The sequence below is a fragment of the Mobula hypostoma genome, chromosome 24, assembly GCF_963921235.1.
Source record: "Mobula hypostoma chromosome 24, sMobHyp1.1, whole genome shotgun sequence".
Lineage (NCBI taxonomy): Eukaryota > Metazoa > Chordata > Chondrichthyes > Myliobatiformes > Myliobatidae > Mobula > Mobula hypostoma.
Genome location: NC_086120.1, coordinates 28,223,349 through 28,242,872, shown reverse-complemented (window position 1 = coordinate 28,242,872; position 19,524 = coordinate 28,223,349). Strand labels below are relative to the sequence as shown.

At 39.3% G+C, this 19,524-nt stretch overlaps 1 protein-coding gene across 4 annotated transcripts in view; it reads left to right on the top strand.

Annotated features, from left to right (window-relative positions):
- arhgef18b (rho/rac guanine nucleotide exchange factor (GEF) 18b) overlaps positions 1-19,524 on the top strand; it is a 210,270-nt gene that overhangs the window by 131,357 nt on the left and 59,389 nt on the right. For all 4 annotated transcript variants that reach the window (XM_063032417.1, XM_063032416.1, XM_063032418.1 and 1 more), the window contains one exon: positions 17,554-17,621. In XM_063032417.1, coding sequence (XP_062888487.1) covers positions 17,554-17,621 — 68 coding nt within the window. The remainder of the gene's footprint in view (positions 1-17,553; positions 17,622-19,524) is intronic.

The window sequence follows — 19,524 nt, the reverse complement described above, 5'->3', positions numbered from 1 at the left end:
TGCCTGGCAAGGACTGAACAGTTTCTGTCGCACTGAGAGTTTCCATGTGTAATATTTTAAGTATTCTATCTTTTAAATTCTACAAAACAGCGATTTTATTTCTGTATGCTTTATGAAGTCGGTAGGGATACGCTGTCCGTGTGCAAGCTGTGTGGGTTCTACCTTGGTTCTGGAAATGAGAAGATGGTTATCAGAACAGAACAGTGCACCACATTAACAGGCCCTTCAACCCATGATGTTGTGCTAAACTGATTAAACTAATGAGACCTAATCCCTTCTGCCTGTACGTGATCCATGTCCCTCCATTCCCATCATATTTATGTGATTCTTAAATGCCTCTCGTATCTGCCTCCACCAATCTCATTGGTGGTGCATTCCAGGTACCCACCATTCTTTTAAAAAAAAATGCCCTACACATATCTTTTGAACTTTTAATGATATTTGCAATTGTGATACTCTGTATGGTTAAGTACTTCCCACAATCATTGTCTAGTTTCAGTCTTGATGGAAATGGAATAGTGGAGTTTGCTACGGGCCAATGAGATACAGACGACTTGTAGAAAATGGCCTATAATGCAATCTTTTTCCGATGTAAAGTCACATCATCTGTCTCTCATTCTTAACTCTCAGAAATTCCCCAAGCTGTTTCATGTGCTTATATCAGTTGTTACTGATTTCAGTAATGTAGCAAAAGTTTTTACTTCAACAATGTCCTGGAATAGCAACGGCAAGTATATGGGAAATGCTTGTTTTGGGGGGTGGGGAGGAGGAGAGAAAGAGCCCATTCAGTTGCTCACCATCCTGGCAGTCTCACAATACAGGAAAAATACATCTAGCAGAACATCTAGCAAAACTCTGTTGTTTGTCAGCAATTAATCTTTGAGCTGCAGGAGATTTGGCGGGGGGGGTGCTGAGAATGAAGAGTGTAGTTGATCTGTTAGGATATCTGTGGGTAACAAAGAAATATTTACCATGAAATTGAAAGGGTTGGAGAACCACACAGACATGCAGGTAGATTTCTGGTTTACTTCGTCCATCCATCACGACTGTATTTCCTAAGTATTACATTTGAGTGCAAGTCTAGATTCTGCACTTAGTTCCCAAAACAGGGCACAGAGCCACAATTTTCCAAACGGGAAGAAGAATTGGATTTCTGTGTTGTCTTTCGTGACACTGGGGCTCCCAGAGTGCCTTACCCCAGTGAAATTTGGCTTGAACAGCCTCACATTGCAACACTCTCCCAGAACTGCATTTGATGTCTGAGCCTGGAATTTTCTCTGGAGTAGGATTTGGAACCACTATCTTCTGGTTCAAAGGTAATACTGCTCTCCTGAGGTGGGGTTGCTAATGCTGAGCCGGAGAAACAGCAGCTATCTGAACTAAGTTCTAATTTTACATTAGTAAACCATAATCCAGAGGAGGTGAATGTGTGTGAGAATGCATGCTTTGGAAATCTGAAATAAAGTAGTCTAGGAACAGCATGGCACTTCATCTGTACAAAAATAGAGGTTAATGCCGTTGGTGTTCTTATCACATAATAACAGAATGCTTTGTGGTTTTAACGCTTTCTGAGATTCTGCTATCTACAGTTTTATTAGATGATTGAAACTTAACAGATCAAAGAAAAATATCAAAAATAAGGAAAGATTAACAGATGCATTTTTTATATAAGATTTGGATAATTTGCTGACTTCTGATAACAGCTCTCTAGAAATAACTTCAATAAGCTAGTTGCTCAGGAAGCAGCTCAAAACCATGTTATGAAGTTAATCAAAGGTGGCAGTTTCAGCTCTTGCTAGCAAACCTCTCAGACTCTCCAGTAATGTAAATACATAAAGATTGTTAATTAATTCAACCGTCTAATGAAACAATTGAGTGATAGATTACTGAGGATATTGGAGGTATAGAGGATCCCTGAATAATTCTTAAACTTAATCACTCCATCTTTGATGGCTTTGTTTTGAAATGCCATGACCATAAGCTCTGAAGTTCCCTGTCAAATCCTATCTCCTAAATCTATCTCCTTCATCCTTTGAAGCATCTCCTTGGCTAAGACAATATCCAGGCCTGAACTGATAAATGGCAAAGTAACATTCATGCCACTTAAGTGCTAGGCATTGACATGGCAAGATATAGATCATCACATCTTGACATGCAGTGGCATCATTGAATTCCCACTACCTATCTCGTGGGGTTTACCATTGACCAGAAGCAGAACTGCGGTAGCCATATGAACAATGTGGCAACAAGAACAAGTCAGATGCCAGGAATATTGCAGCATGTAAGCTACTGCCAGACTTCCCAAAACCTGTTCATCTGCAAATCTCATGTCAGAAGTGTGATGGAGTACCCACAACTTGTCCGGGTGAGTGAATCTTCAGCACCATACAGTAAGCTCTTCACCACATAGGGCAAAATAGCCATTTCGATCAGCGTCCCTTCTCTTGTCATTGTCTTACTTCGTGGACACAATTGGTAACATCAACAGGATGCGTTGTAGCAACTTTCAGTCATTAGACAGGTCCTTCCAAACCCACAACCTCTCCCAGTTAGGATGAGGACAGCAAAAACATGGAATCATTGCCACATGGATATTGCCCTCAAAGCTGCACATAAGCAGACTTGGAAATATATCATCTATTAATGGATCAGAATCCCTAGAATTCCCTCCCTGCTTCAAGGACTGCACCAGTTCATGAAGACTGCTCACCACCAACTTCTCGGGCAATTGGGGACGGATAATTAAATGCTGGCTCTGCCAAGAGCCCCAAAATCACTGTGTGGGGCTTGCCATAATATTTTTCTTTGATCAAACCCCTGCGAAGCATCTGGGATAGTTTTAACATTAAAAGCATTAGATAAATAGTTGTTGCAATACTATGCTAGCCAGAAAATGTGAAAATTATGGCCAATCAAATGGCATGTGTAGGAAGAGAAATAGATCTGGCACATGGTAGAATAACAGCTAGGGTAATGACGTTACAGTGCCAGTGACCCAGGTTCAGTTCCAGTACTGTAAGGAGTTTATACATTTTCTTTCTTTTTAAATCTTTTTATTGAATAAGTATACAAAAAGGTAAGCCATATAGGCAGTAATACACTGTTAGAATATAATAAAATTACAGGAGATATTAATACAAAAAAAAGATACAAACAATGTAATTTAAACATAACATACTAAGGTAACATAATAGTATACTAATTTATATATATATCAATAGAGAAAAGGAAAAAAAAACCACCGTGCAACTAACTAAAAGCAAAGCAAAGCAATGGGCTAACTTGGAACCAAGCAGAGTTAAAAAACTTAAAATCACGTCCTCAATCCCGACCTCCATTAAAAACAGTAAAAAAAACAAGAAGGGTATATAAATATGGAGCAAAAAAAGAGGAGGAAAAAAAATTACATTAAATGAAAATATTGAATAAAAGATCTCCAGGTCTGTTCAAATTTAAGTGAAGAATCATAAAGATTGCTTCTAATTTTCTCCAAATTCAAGCATAATATCGTCTGAGAAAACCAAAAAAAGGTAGTTGGAGCATTCAGCTCTTTCCAATGTTGTAAGATACATCTTTTCGCCATTAAAGTAAGAAATGCAATCATTCTACGGGCTGAAGGAGAAAGATTACTGGAAATCTTAGGTAGTCCAAAGATAGCAGTAATAGGGTGAGGAGAGATATCTATATTCAATACCTTGGAGATAATATTAAAAATGTCTCTCCAAAAAGTTTCCAGAGTAGAGTTTATACATTCTCCCTGTGACTGCATAGGTTTCCTCAGGTGCTCTGCTTTCCACTTTCCAAAGACGTACAGGTTAGCGGATTGATTAGTCAGATGGGTATGATTGGGCAGCGCAAGCTGGTTCGCCTGGAAGGGTCTGTACCATGCGATATTTCTAAATAAATAAAATAAGTTTAGGATGAAGTAGAAATAGGTAATATTTTGTCCTTACAGTGAAAGGAGAAAATAATTTGTAAATAAGGGTGGGAGAGAAGAATGACAAAATTGGTGCATAATAGTGGGAGCATGAAAGCTACAGTAGATGAAAGTAGACATTGGAAGAGAAACACATCGGATCTGCAGTCGAGATAGGTGAAAAGCGATCTTGTACTGTGAGCTCTAACCGCCCGTGGTGCTCAGCCGTGAATGAAGGCTTTTGGAACCGATGTGTATCTGGGGGTAAAAGCGAATTCAGAGATAGTCTTGCTGACAGGCTGTTGAACAGAGTTTCTGAAGCAGCTGTCATGGGTGATGCCATAGATGGTACTCAGGATTGCTGAGTACGTATGAAGAGAATGGACTGCGTATTTTGTACAGTTGATTGTACCAAGAACTGAGTGCGTTAGTGACTTCTGAAAACCAGTTTGACTGCTTGATGGATGGATCAATTTGGCAAATTTTTGAGTGTTTGAATAAGCATTAAAATAGGGCTGTGTTCATGCAGTTACCACCCATCACTCATATGATCTGCATGTTTAGGCAAGTCGAAGTCCAAAAATTAAGATGAAAGTCACTTAAACAGAGTCAGGGTCAGCATATTATCAGTCATTCTTGGGGCATGTGCAGCTGGCAGCTTGTGTGAAATAGCCCCAGTAAGCAAGAGCCTCGAAAATGTTGGTGCTGCAGCAGTCTGCTCGGACTGAACAGCTCCTTTTGTGGGGGATGCCTCTGGAATGTCAATAACATATAGTTGATCAGTTATTCCCAGTGATTTGTGTTTGATGCTGGTACCATTTTCAATTAATGATATTTTGCATGTTTTCAGTGTTGTGCATGTCCAACCCCTTTTCAATCTCTTTTACTACCTCATCTCTGTAATGTCACCCTCTTAAATAAGTGTGTGACTGGATTCTGGCTCTGCATAGACCACCTAAGTGATACAAATATGTCTGCACTGAAGCCACATTTTCTTAGAATGACATTACCAATCAGCACTACAGCAAACTCCTGCAGTAAGGCCCCATAAAATCAGGCCAGTTACTTTACAGCTGTTGGTATAAACATGATGGATTCTGTTTATACAGAAGCTTGCCTGCAGAAAACCAGAGCATCACAAAAATAGATCATGTTGCAGAAAAGTGATTTTTTTAAAAACAAAAAATAGTTTAAAATCTTTAGCTTGGTTTTCTATTTACAGAAAACATAAAGGAGTGTAGAAAGTATGGTGGTAAGATTAACGAGGACATTAGAAAGAGCTTGAAAAGATGCTGCTAAATAATTTTTTTAAAACTTGTAAATATTATGTAATAATGATGAGCTCAAAAGATCAAGAGTTAAAAGATGGGTACAGTAAATGAATACTTTGTATATCTTAAAGGAGTATTGTTTTGCAAATTTTGTCATTAATGAGAAGGTTTGAGATATTAGATTCAGTTCTTCAAGAAAATATTAAGAGCTTTATATATCTGATCAGCAATTTTTAATGTAAATGAGTCAGTCTTGGAATAAGATTTGCCATGAGCATTGAATAGTAGGAAATATTTTGGGTGGAACTTAAGGAAATTAGGAAAATTGTTGTTTTTTTCAGGCATCTTAAAACTATGGCACAGGCATTAAAGGTTGGCAGTGTTGCATGTAAAGGGAGAAAATATGCATGGAATAATTAAGAGATCAGGCTGCTTCAAGTTGATGTTGAACAAGCTAATGGAAAATATTTGAGTGACAAGGGAAATCAATTTAGAAAGGCTAGGTTAATCAATGACAGTCTATGATTTTGTTAAGGGAAGGTCATATATTGATTGAATCTTTGTGATGATATATGGTCAATGTGGTTAACACATTTGATTTGTTTCTGTTGGTTCAATTCAAGGCGATTCTTGTAATTCCACGTCAGGACATAAGGGAAAGTGGGCAAATTGTATCCAAAATTGTTTCTACAAAATGCAAGAAACAATGCCTTGCTGTTTTATTGACAGGTGGTTGTTGGCATTGCAGCTCTGCCAGTCTATTTTTATGTTCCATGCTTTTCATAGTACAGGTGCACATTCCTTTATCCGAAATTCTGAAATCCAAAAAGCTCTGAAAACCGAATTTTTTTTTCGCCAACAGCTGACGTCACTCAGGTGTGACATGGCAGCACTAGCAGAGGCCGCCAGACGTCAGTTGTGGCTCAGCGCTTGTACTGGTTATACATGCATTTGCTGTTCGCTGATATTTGATATTCACTGTTGACTTCGTGTTTAATTTCACTGTGAAAATGTCAAAAAGAGCTGCAGATACCTCTATGGGTAGCAATGAGAAAAAGAGAAGGAAGCATCTATCATTATCAATAACGCAAAAAGTGGAGTTATTGCAGAAGCTTGATCGTGGTGTGTCTGTGCAGCGTCTGACTGAAGAAAATATTGTCGGAACGACTACTGTATATGATTTAAATAAACAGAAAGACAAGTCACTGAAGTTTTATAGTGACAGTGACGTTCTACATTTATTCCAATGTCATTTACCATGTTTGATTCGGTTCATTTGAAGCTGTATATTTTTATGTTTTATTGAATGTTTTTGTTGGAAATAAATTTTTTTCTTGTCATTATTCCCTAAACAATACAGTATAATAACTATTTACATAGTATTTACACTGTATTAGGTATTATAAGTAATCTAGAGATGATTTAAAGTATATGGGTGGATGTGCGTAGGTTTGGTGCACCGCTGGGTCCTAAAGTCCACTTCACTGAGACAGGTTAAATAAGGGACTTGAGCATACGTGTTTTTTGGTATCGGGGGGGGGGTCTGAAATCCGAAAAATTCTGAATTCCGAAATGCAACTGGCCCCAAGGATTTCGGATAAGGGATTATGAACCTGTATGTTACTGTTGTAGGCTTGAAAGAAGGTGCTTTCATTACAGAAACTGGCCAAGTGGCAGGTAGTCTGGATTGGTGACAAGCAGGTTATCATTAAACCTGCTTGGTATCAGAAAAGTGAAGTATGGAACTCAGTCCGCAGGATTGTAAGGCAGCGGACTTTGAAAAGATGAGCGAGGTAGAGGAACCCATAATTGACAGAAGAATCTCATCAGTAGAAGGATTTTGATGTGCACATCCACGGATGCTTGTAGGTAGCAGAACAAGTAAATAAAGTGAATGAAGGTAAGTGTGCAGCTTGGTTTATTAACTGAGGCATAGAATATAAAAGGTCAGTGAGTGCTGGCACACAAAAATATTGCTAGAGAGTTTGAGAGGAATTGCAGAAATTTCTATTTCTACCACTCTCCCCCACCCACCTTTACCACCAAATCCATAATATCGTATGCTGTAATTTGCAATTGCATTGATAAAGCTGGAAATTGGGGACAGTTTGAAAGACTTTTCCTTCTGGCTTGGATAAAACAGTCTGCTTACTATAAATGTCTTTTATACTTCAAAGTAGTTAGCTGGTTTCTAATCATCATGGGCCATATGTGTCAGGTTGGAACTGCATCTGTCATAAGATTTCAGAATATATTGTTCCCAGATCAGGGCTTGCTTGTTTGAAGTCAGTTGTTTATTGCATATTAGATTGGCCAACTGTATTGTCTCATGCTCTTATTTCCCATCTTTTCTCCTAATTCCAGTAAAATGAATTGCTAAGATCAGGGTTAAGGAGTTTATTGTCAGTGATCTGATGTTAGCTTTAAATGGAAATTGATACTTGGTAATTGAAATGGAAAATTGAAATTGATTTGGCAAGCAATGTAGTTTAACTCATGGGTTATAACATTGTCAAAAAGCAGATCAGCTCGTTGTCTGTTCCTCGACTTCATGGGCTGTGCTCTGTGGAGAAGGTCATTTCTGTTCCTGCAGCAAGTTGATGTCAAATTACTGGGGCTCCGTGATGTCTGGGATTCCCTTTTTATTTATTTATTTACACTTCCATTTTTATTCACTAATATGTTATTTCTGTTATTTTACTTATTTAAAAAGGGATTTTTTTTCATGCCAACTTTGTTCTAATTTAACTAGTTGACTCTCAGACACTTAAACAAACCAACGTACACCCTGAGCATCCCAGCACTATGTCAGTACCTTTGGGAACTTCCTGGGAAGGTGACAGTAATTATAGCGTTAATGCCTGAACAATCTGAAATTAAAACAGCAAATGCATAGTTAACATCTTCAGGCCATTGACTGAAATATTAGCAACATACATCAAAGTTGCTGGTGAACGCAGCAGGCCAAGCAGCATCTATAGGAAGAGGCGCAGTCGACGTTTCAGGCCGAGACCCTTCGTCATAACTTGTTTTTCTCTGTACTCTGTTGCCTGACCTAAGTGTTTCCAAGATTCCATTATGCTGTCAAAATCTGATGCAGTACTTAGCTTGTCTCAGCTTACAGAAAGTCCCTGATAATGTCAGCATCTACAGCTATTAGTTTTATCTGTTGATGTCCCTTGCCATTTGTTAGGATGTGTAGGGTGCCCTCACGAGTGAATATGTGCTAAAGTTTGCTGGATTGTCAGTATATGCAAGCCTGTCCACAAGCAAGTCACAATTTCCTCCTGCACCTCAGTAACATGTCAGTGTGTGAAAGTTGTGTATGGATAGCAGGCATGAGCTCTAACTCAGTTGTACAGTATTGGTAGGTGCTGATCATTGTTTAACACTGGGTCTATATTTGTTGTAGATATGTAATCACATGACATTGGAGGGTAAAATGCACTGAGACTGGAATCTCATGCTGGTGAGAATGAATCTGAAATTGTATAACTTTGAGACTCAGGCTTTCAGTATTTCCTTTGTATAACATGAGTGGTGAAGTTTGGGTGAATAATAAACAAGAATCAGGAATTATGTGATTTTGTTTTTAACTGCCATGTGCAAGATAAGGCCAGTGGCAGCGAATCTTGGAGGAGTTCAGATGCATTTGGCATAGGTTCCTGCCTCCTGTGTGGTGCCAAAACTACACAACTTACTCCACCCAGCTTAATTTCAGCTTTGCAACTTTGAAGGACAATAGACCTGGAAGCAGTGGAAAGAAACTTTAGTGAGTAATGAAAATTTTTGACCTTCCTACAGACCACCTGCTTTTAAAATTTCTTCTGCAGCATTCAGTTTGTTTAATTTGCAGTCTGGTCATAATGCTCTTTGCATGTCAGTGGTTACCTGAGGACAGAGCAAGGCTTGCATTTATTAAAAAAATTGTGGGGTGTTATTGGAGTTATCTTAGTATACTGCACAATCAGAGGGACTTGCATAAATATTCTCACTGAAGTTTAGTCTGGACTAGCAGTTGGCATAAGGTCAGTTGTACATATCGTTCTTTTTGCTGAAATCATTAAAAGATCTGTGCTGTTGTCAGATCTTGCTTCACATTTGTTTTTGTTTTATCTCACATGCTTGAAAGATTACCCCAGCATGAATCATGGACTTTATGAAGGTGGTGAGTTACATTTTAAGATGTAACATTGCTTTCAAAGTAAAATCTTGCTTTTATGCCTGTTGCTTTACATAGATCTTTTCCTTCTCACACCAAAGGTGCTGAATTATATTTAATCAAGTATCAGAAGCTATTTTGCTTTACCCTAGCTCTGAATTCAGTTCTCGCATCTACTTTCAACAGCCAGACCTCTATGTTTTATTCTGTTAATATATAATTTGGAATCTGACATGACTCTGTGCTGCTAAAGAGCCATAACATGGAAGTGGATTATTTTAACTAACTAGACTTTGTTGACATATATCTTCCACTCAAATAAATTTTAATCATATTTACTCAACCATTTGTCCTTATTCACATTTTCAGTGTAATACTGAATGTTCATACCATTTCTGCCATTTGAGAATTTCGTGGCTGCACTGTGTGTGTCTGTGATGTAAGTACATGCACATATTTTAAGTTTCTGAATTCTCACATTTTTAATAATCTACCTGAAATCTGGTAAACTTCAAAGAATAGAAATAGAAATATATGGTACAGGAGGAAGTTGTCATTCATGGCTTGGCTTCCAGCTGTGATCTGAAAATCTTTAAATGATACTTAAGGCTGATTTATACTTGTGCGTCAAATTGATGCCGTAGGTACGGCGTAGCCGCAAATCCTACGCAGATCCCTACGCTGTAGCCTGACGCGCATCTCTCCCAAAATGTAACTACACGTCGCAGCAACGCAGACTGCAACAACTGTGATTGGTCCGCTTGGTAGCATCGCATTTCCTCCTAAGCTGCAATAGCTTCCTATTGGGCGACTGAAGGGCAGGGAAGGAACTCTGGCTGCAATGCTTTCCATAAAGCTTTACAGACCTCCAAAATTATGGAGGACACATTTTGCTTTTACGAAAAAAGACGCTCGCTTTAAACTTGTTTACCCCAAGAAAGACTATCATGACCATGAAGCCTTGCTCGGGCAGGTGTGTGCATATGCATGACGTGAACGTGCCCAAATTGCAGAGCGACGCAAACACACCAGCGCACAAGTATAAATGCTCACAACGGCGTTGCCCACTTGCGTAGGCTACGGTGCAAGCTTGACACACAAGTATAAATCAGCCTTTAGTGCTCACCCAGTTGCTTTATAAATTTAGTGATGGTTTCTAGCTCTACATCATTGTAGGCAGTGAGTCCCAGACTCCTGCCATGTTCTTCAATTGAAACATTTTTCCCAAATCTCTTCTACTCCAGCATTTTACTTTAAATCCAAATTACTTATTATTGAGCTCTTTACTGTGGAAATGGATTCCTCCTGTTCATCAGAATTCTATTAAAATTTGATGTAGTTGAACTAAAACACTGCTCTTTTCCAAAGGGTAATTAGAGCAAATCCATTCTTTAATCATATCTTAAGATTCCCCATAGATGGTGGCAGAAGTGTACCTTCTCTAATGCTATCTTACCTTCCATGTAATGTGACTAGAGTTGGACACTACAGCCCAGATGGGAGCCCTGCTAATGTTTTGTAGTTTCTGCATGATATACATCCCTTTTGCTGTTGACCCCACAACAATTGCAGATTTTACTTTTATTTATCCTGTCTCCATCCTTTTGTATAAACACTTCAATCAGATCTTTCCATGATCTGTATTATTCTTTGGTGAATGCGGGGTGGGTGGAGATCCAAATTTTCTTTTTGTGTGATCTTTCACTGTCTCCTTTATTTCCTATGTTGCAGCACGAGGCCCAGTATTACACAAAGTACTCTGACTAGGGAGTATTTTGATTTTATTTATGGTTATGAATAGTGTCATTGTTACATGATCAGCTTGAGTTACTATTATCTTTGTCATTATTTATTATCAATTTATTATCTTTGTCATTTCAATTGCCCAAGCTATTCCAAACACTTAGGTTGAATGGAAGGATATTCGAGTGATAGATTGGATTGCACCCTAATACAATACAAGGAGTGAGGCTTTACATGCAGGAAAGCCTCCTCTGGGGTTGCACTCTGTATGTTTACATAGAGGGAGTAGCAAGTCAGAGATAATCTTGTTGGTTAATGTTTGATTGGAGTAAGTTGTTTTAATTGGTGAGTACAACATCAATCTAGTCCTAAGAAACAGAGAAAATCTTCCTCATATTGACATGTGCCATTTATTTGGAAAGGCAGGTACATTCTTCAGGGCTTGTCAACTTGGACTCTAGTGGTTGGTGATTACTGTTGCCATGAATGACAACTCAGTGAAGGCCTGAGTTAGATTGCACTGGATCTTTATTCTCTGTAACGCAGGAGAATGAGGGGTGGCCTCATAAGTGAATAAAATCATGAGGTATATGGATAAGCTGTGCAGTCATAGCCATCTATGCAGGGTTGGGGAGTCCAACCCTACAGGCCACAGATAAAAGAGGGAAGAGATTTGAGAGACCTGAGAGGCAACTTCTTTACACAGGGGATCATGAGTACCTGGGATGAGTTCCCAGAGGAAGTGGTCAAGGCTTGTACAATTGCAACATTCAGGAGGATTTTGGACTGGTACTTGGAGAAGGGCTTGGAGGGTTATGGACTGAATACTTGCAAAAAGGACCAGCAGGAAAGATGCTGTGGTTAGCATGGTCCAGTAGGACCAAAGGGTCTGTTTCTGTGCTGTATTACTCTATGACTGTGATGCTTGGATATGATACTAATTCTCCTTGCACAGTACTAGTATTATTTAAATAAAACAGTCACATCTTTTCCTGCTATCCTGACCAGTACTTTAAAAAAATTCTCTGCTAATAGAACATTGCTTACATAGATCTCTATTGATGTGCTCCGGTAATATGTGAAATTCAATTTTAAATACATCTTATCCACTTAATTAAAAAATTGTAATGAGAAAAGTGTTGAGAGAAAAAGTATTTGTCCTATTTTCTTGCTCCAGGAAACTTAGCACCTTCTAAAGTTAGAAATAAAATACTCACAAACCAAATAGACCTGGCAGGAAGGGTGATTTGTGGAGAACTGAACACAAACATTTCATACACAACAGTCACTTCATGGCTCTGGTAGTGCTGCCAGAGGTGAATGCAGCTAATCATTCCATACTGTCACAGTCCTGTATTCAGTTTGAAACTGAGAGTATCAAATATTCTAAGATGGGAACACCATTTTCAACACTTGACATGTGGGCGTTGCTGGCAAAACAGATCCTTATTGCCCACATGTAGTACAACAAAGTCATTTCTTGACTCCTTCAAACAACTGTTGAAGGGTCAGGCCAAGCATTCTTTAAAAGCAGCTCCAGAATGAAACTAGCAGCCTGGGATCTTCCTTGGTTTATTGGCTCAGGTAATAATCAATTTAGAAAGAAAACATGATGTGCTCTGTATAAATTCCACCATACTTCTTACTTGAACTTAATCCAGAAACCCCTCATCATATCTAAACTTTGACTCCGTCCTTCATGCTTGATTGATTGGCAAGATGTCTAATGTTGAGATGTGGTAGACTGGAGATGGTGTGGGGGAGATGGAGGAATCTAAACTTTACTAAGATGATACATTACACAGTATACAAATTAGGTTTTAATTCCTGAGAAACAGGTTTCAGTATTGCAACTGGTCTCGGTCTAATTGAAACACCAACTGATCAGGCTGTTCATCAGAGGCCTCAACACTCAAAGGGAAACCATTGCATTGAGATACAATAGTTTTATAAACTAACAATACAAAGCCATGCTTTTGTTCCTTCTAGATTAAAGCAGCGCTGATCAGCCTCCCAAGTCCACACTATGTAACTGGTTTTCCAAAATAGGTCGGCAAAATCCAGCTGCTACATTTTGGATGAAAAAGTGAACAAAAGTTTTATTTTAATTACTCACTCTTGTTCTTGCTGATCTAAACTGGTTAAGCGACACGCCAGAGCTCATCACCTCTCATCCTATTTTCATGGTGTTTATCCTCCTGTCTGTAATCATCTCTATTTCTGGCCTCTCCAGAATCATCTCTTCAGGTCCTGGACTTCCTTTCTAAACTTCACCTCTTCATCCCTCCCCCTATAGATACTGGTGGATCAGAATCTGTGCCTTTAGGTTTACATGGTGGAGGTGCTACAATAGTAAATTTGATGCCCTTTCTGCTGAAGGTCAACAGGCTGAACACTTCCTTCACCACTCTGTCTACTTGTGCAGCTACTTTCAGCAGACTGTGCACTTATATTCCCACAACAGTGTTCCACAACACTTGTCTGTGCCCTGCTGTTCACTGTGTGTTCTATCCTAGTTTGAATGTTGAAAATGCATCACATCACACTTACAAAAGTTGAAATTCATTTGCCGTTCTGCAGCCCATCTTCCTAACTGATCAAGATCCCTTTGCAATTCATTGTAACCTGCTTCACAATCAACAAGACCCCTAACTTAGTATCATCAGCGTTTTTGAGAATTCTGTCGTGTATATTCATATCCACATCATTTACATAAATAATGAATATATCCCAACACAGACCCCTGGGGCACTTCACCAGCTGGAAAATTGACCTTCAACCATCACCCTCTGCTTCCTGTCATCAAGCTAGTTCACCTCACTAGCTCCCCTTGAATCCCTTGCAGCCTAACCTTCCAGATCAGCCTGCCACGCAGGACCTTGTCAAAGGCCTTATTAAGATCCATGCAGACAACATCCATTTGCCCTACCTTCAGCTATCCCCTTAGTTATCTCCTCGAAAAATTCGAGACATGATCTCCCATGCACAAAAAATTGCTGACTATTCTTGATCAGGCCTTGACTTAGGTAGTCAAGATGGTAGATTTTGTCTCTCAGAATCCCCTGCAGTAACTTCACTGCAACTGAAGTCAGGCTGGCTTGCTGGCCAGTAGTGACTGTGCTACCCTCAATGGAACAACAGTAGCCAGCCTTCAATCTTCTGGAACTTCACCAGTAACTAACGCCAATGCAGATATTTCTTCAAGGCCCTTTTCAATTTCCCTGGCCTCCAGTAATATCCAGTATGGTCCTGGGGATTTGCTGGCGTTAATGTGCTTCAATGCTGCAAATGCGACCTTCCTTGTAATATGCATATGATCCAAGACCTCGTACCTAGCAAATTTTCCCGTTAGGATATTGGTCTCCCTCTGCTTCAAGTGCAACCTGTCTCTCTTGTACAGGTTGCCGCAAACCCAGAAAAGATCCGTGAACCTGAATCCTTGCCCCCTACACCAGCTCTTCTGCCACGATTTCATCTGGACTACCTTTCTATTCCCATTAAGAAAATGCTAATACTCATGAGTATTATTTTTACCATTGTATCGGGCTGTCAGCTTTGTTTTTGAGCTCAAGTAATCATCAGAGTTTGAATTCGTAGTCTAATGTATTTCACAAACCTGTTCAACTGATCAGCAAGTTACATAATCGATGAGCAGAATCTCTTGTGATCACGTTCTCCCTCATCCTGTTGATAGATTCTGAACACAGAGCAACCACGTTGCAACTGTAATTAAAGCAATGAATTCAAGTTTATTAATCCACTCTTGCCTTTGTTTGTTCCTTTCTGCGTCTTGTGGCACATCGGGAGGCAACCTAGCCGTTTTTGTAGCATTTTTGTCTGTTTTTTACGAGGCTGTGTTGCTAACTCGACACTCATCCCAGCACGGATGGAAAGCATGCAGGGAGCCAGCCAGATTCGAACACGGATCCACTTGTCTTGAAGTCTGATGCGGATGCTGCTACATCACCAGCCGGCATAATGCACCGTTAAAACTGTTACATTTCCAATGCTCCCTTTGCTAGTCATTACTTGGGCAGTGTAATCAACACCTTTCTGTTGATTCAATTCCTATGAAGAGACCAGCGATTTAAACAATTATTTACTGCTTCAACATTACTGCTTTTAATTTTTTGGTTCTTTGAAATCTAAGATTCATTAATGTTACTTTTGAATCAGTCTATTAGCAGTAAACCATCTAATTGAAAGACCAGCATCAGTTGGCTTTATGCAGATTCAAAATGTACACGATTGTATTTTCCTCAGATTAAGGAGTAAATTAGTTGTATAGCATCCTTCCTATCCCCTTAACATGCTATGAATTGGTTTTGAAGTACAGTTATTATTTTGTATGGAGAAAAAAGGCATAGACAACCAGCACACAAAATCCCACAGTAAGTGAAATGAATTACCAGTGTATCAGTCTCGGAAAGCTGTATTTTGGCTAGTGACTGAGAAAGGGACCTTTAAATTATACTTCAAGCTCTTGTGCATTTACCCAAACAAGTATGCTGGAGCCTTATTTTGCTTGAAAGATAGTGCCTTTGATAAGCTGCACCTACTCCATCCTACTTCGGGTTGTCAGCTCAGATTATTTGCTGCAACAGTGCTTCAATCTTTAACTGAACTGCAGAAAATTTAATTCAATAATTTTATTTTTGATGCTGTCCAGAACCCAGTGCTTGCTTCATTGTCAGTGTTGTTCTTGGATAACATGATTGAAATTTCATTATGTCTCCTTAGAGTTGAAGTTCAATATTTATAGCAACTCTCAGGTTCTTTTTTTTTACTTTTTGGAGTCAACAAAAATTGCTTTAAGTGAAATCCAGAATTAGAAATCATCAACAATTCTAAAGGAAGTGGTGAGCTAGACAGAGCAAAGATTTCCTGATAAGCAGTATCACTAGCCAGAGATGTTTCTACATCACTTTACAAGAGCTGATGTATTTCATGCAGCATTAACATTGCTCAGAACGTTAATTCTGAGTGTCTTTAATTTTTGTATAATATCTGTTGAAAAGCTGTAATCAAGCTTGGTTGAAATTAGCATCAGCTGCTCACATATCCTTTGATAAGGATTTGCTGCCCAATTTTTTCTTTGACCCGTTTTCATAATATGTGGATCAATCAAAGTCAGGATTACTTGGTGCATTTTTCTGTTGCTGCTTGCTGCAGTTTAAATGAAGAATCCATTCATGTGCTGGTATGTTAGTAGAAAAATATTGGCTGATTACTTCTGTGAAATTTTCCATTTTTAAAATTAATCAATTTGAAGGCTATATGCCATGTGGAAGTGTTGTGGATAAACAAGTCCAGAAGGTACCTGGTTTTATCCCAAGAATTCCAGAGGCCAATAGTGCGGACATTGTGGGATAATAGGTGGGGTTAAAATAGACCAAGGTTCCTACAGTTCATGATTGTCTTGTGACTGACGGAGGACATGCTTTTCGGCAGGCTGCAGTCATTGCGAGCAGTGGATTGGCTGAGGCAGCATGAAGTTCATAAAGAGCTCAGGGCATTTCTGAACTTTTCGGCAGGCTGCAGTCATACAATCTATTAGGCGCTCAGCAGAGGCCAATAAAAGGAAGAGAGTTGTAAGTAGTCCAAGTGTAAGAGGGTCCAGAGGAGATTCACAGGAATGAAAGGGTTAATCTAAGAGGAGTGTTTGGCTCTTGGCCTGTACTCGCTGGAGTTTAGAAGAATGAGTGGTGTTTTCATTGAAACCTATTGAATATTGAAAGGCCTAGTTAAAGTGGATATGGAGAGAATGTTTCCAAGAGTGAGGAAGTCTAAGACCAGAGGGCATAGCCTCAGAATTCAGGGATATCTCTTTAGAATAGAGATGAGGAGGAATTTCTTTAGCCAGACTGTAGTGAATAGGTGGAATTCATTGCCACAGATGGCTATGGAGGCCAAGTCATTGGGTATATGTAAACTGGAGGTTGTTAGGTTCTTGATTAGTCAGGGCATCAAAGATTACGGGTTGAAGGAAGGAGAATGGAGTTGAGATGGATAATAAATTGGCCATGATGGAATAGTGGAGCAGACTTGATGGGCCAAATGGCCTATTTTGCTTGCATATCTGTGTCCTATGGACAGTGCAGTATGTGGCTATAATGGAGGGAGAAATCTGTCTGCCCAATTTAGAATGTCTTGTGCCCCCATCTGAGCCTCCCCCTTGGAGATAGATGTCCGAGTCTACCTGACCCAAGGACAGTTCGTTCCAGCTAGAACTTGAAGTGTTCCAGTAGTTTATTGTTTTTATTTAAAGATGCTGTTTTACCCATGTCAATAAATGCCATTTGTGGTGGTTATTTCAAATTGGTGTCGTTGTATTAGGTAAAGTAAAGTGGAAAGGAAGGTCGTCAATCTGAAATGTTTATTCTTTCTCTCCTTTTTGATGCCTGACCATTGAGACATCTTCTGTTTTTTTTAACTTTTGACATTTGTGTGTTTCTTTGCAGACTGTGCTGTGAATGTACACAAAAACTGCAGGAATCTTCTAGCTGAATGCAGTACTTCCAAGAGCAAGGTTAGTGTTTCCCCTGTGTTTTGTGCAGATGCTGCTTATCTTGTTTATATGTTGTATTTGGTTGTTATTATTTAATCATTTCTCTTTTTAGTGGTGACAGAGTCTTTTGTTGAGCTGGTTTCAAGGTCAAGCATGATATTGGAGATAAAAAAAAATAGAAAGTTACAGCAGCGATTGTTGAGATAGACAAGTTCCTGTACTCAGCAGTGTTGTGATTCAGCAGGTGGAATAGCTCACTGCAGAACAAGAACCCAGAGTACTTTCTTCTTAAACAATTTGTTAAACAGGTTTTCCAATGTACTCTGCAGTTTGTCTTCGTGGCACTAATTGACTGCTGCTCTGTCATTTTTTTCCCTTGTGCTTGAAATTATGGAGCTCTTCTTCTCCCTGTCTTTCTCCTTTATGATATTCTCCTTCCTCTCTCCAAGCTCCCTTTTTCTGATCTTGCCTTCCTGGGTCTCTGGCACTGGTTTTCGTCCTTCTAAAGTCTCCGTGTTTTTCAAACCTAAGATTTATACTGCCTTGTGACTTTATTGAGGCTTAAGTGCTTGTCATCTTCGTTTTGTGCACTTTTGGACTTGCACCACAAACCAATTTTAATTTATTGCAGTGCTCCATAAGGAAAATTTTAATAAGATTCAAGAACATCTATTATCAAAGAACGTATAAGTTATGCAGCCTTGAGATTTGCTTGCTCATAGGTAGCCACAAAGCAAGAAACCCGAAAGAACCCAATTCAAAGAAAATTACTGTAGGTAACATTCTAGGATATATTCTGTTTGTTTCTTTCCTTTCAGTGGCCAGCACCCCAGCGCAGTGTTTTGACTAACTTACACTCATCAATACTGAAGGTTAGCCAGTGATGACATTGTTACTGAAAGAATCAGAGTTGATTAAATTTCTGGCATCATCCTCACTGAAATCTTAATATCTGTTTTTTTTTAAAAACAAGTAAACATGAATGCAACACATATAAAAGTTGCTGGTGAACGCAGCAGGCCAGGCAGCATCTCTAGGAAGAACTTTTATGTGTGTTGCTTGTATTTCCAGCATTTGCAGAATTCCTGTTGTAAACATGAATGCAGCTGTATTTCACATAGGCGAGAGTGAATGTCCTCACTTATGGCACAGTTTTAAGGTGCTTGGAAGCAGGTACAGAGGAGATGTTGGGTGTTAGTTTTTTACACAGAGAGTGGTGAGTGCGTGGAATTGGGCTGCCGGTGACAGTGGTGGAGGTGGATACGATAAGGTCTTAAGAGACTCCTGGATAGGTACATGGAGCTTAGAAAAATAGAAGGCTATGGGTAACCTTAGGTAATTTCTAAGTAAGTATATGTTTGGCACAGCATTGTGGGCCAAAGGGCCTGTATTGTGCTGTAGGTTTTCTATGTTTCTATCAAGGAACCTTGGTGACCACATGGAATTATTTCCTTGTGTTCTCTGATTTCCTTCCAGATACATATGGTCCGTAGGTTAATTGCCCAAGGTAAATTGCTGCTAGTGTAGGTGAGTGGTAGAATATGGGTGAAGTTAATGGGAAAGTGGAGATGATAGATATGCATTGCACAATATTTAATACTATTTGAAACTAATCAGCAAATGACACAGCCTTTGCCAAAATGCAGGACATCCCAGAAAATATTCTAGTACAGAGTGAGAAACTGTGAGGTAATGACCATCTCCCCTACCCACCTGCCCTTAACATTCAATGGCAATGCTATTGCCAAGTCCTGGTGGTCAACGTTGGCCAGAGGTTTGACTAGACAGAAATACTGGTTAGAGGAGTCAGAGGAGTCTGGGGATTCTGTGGCAGTGACCTGCCTCCTGATACCTAAAAGGTTTCCACTACCTACAAAACAGGAGCTTGGTGGCATGAATGAAACTTGAATAAAAATGTGTCCCC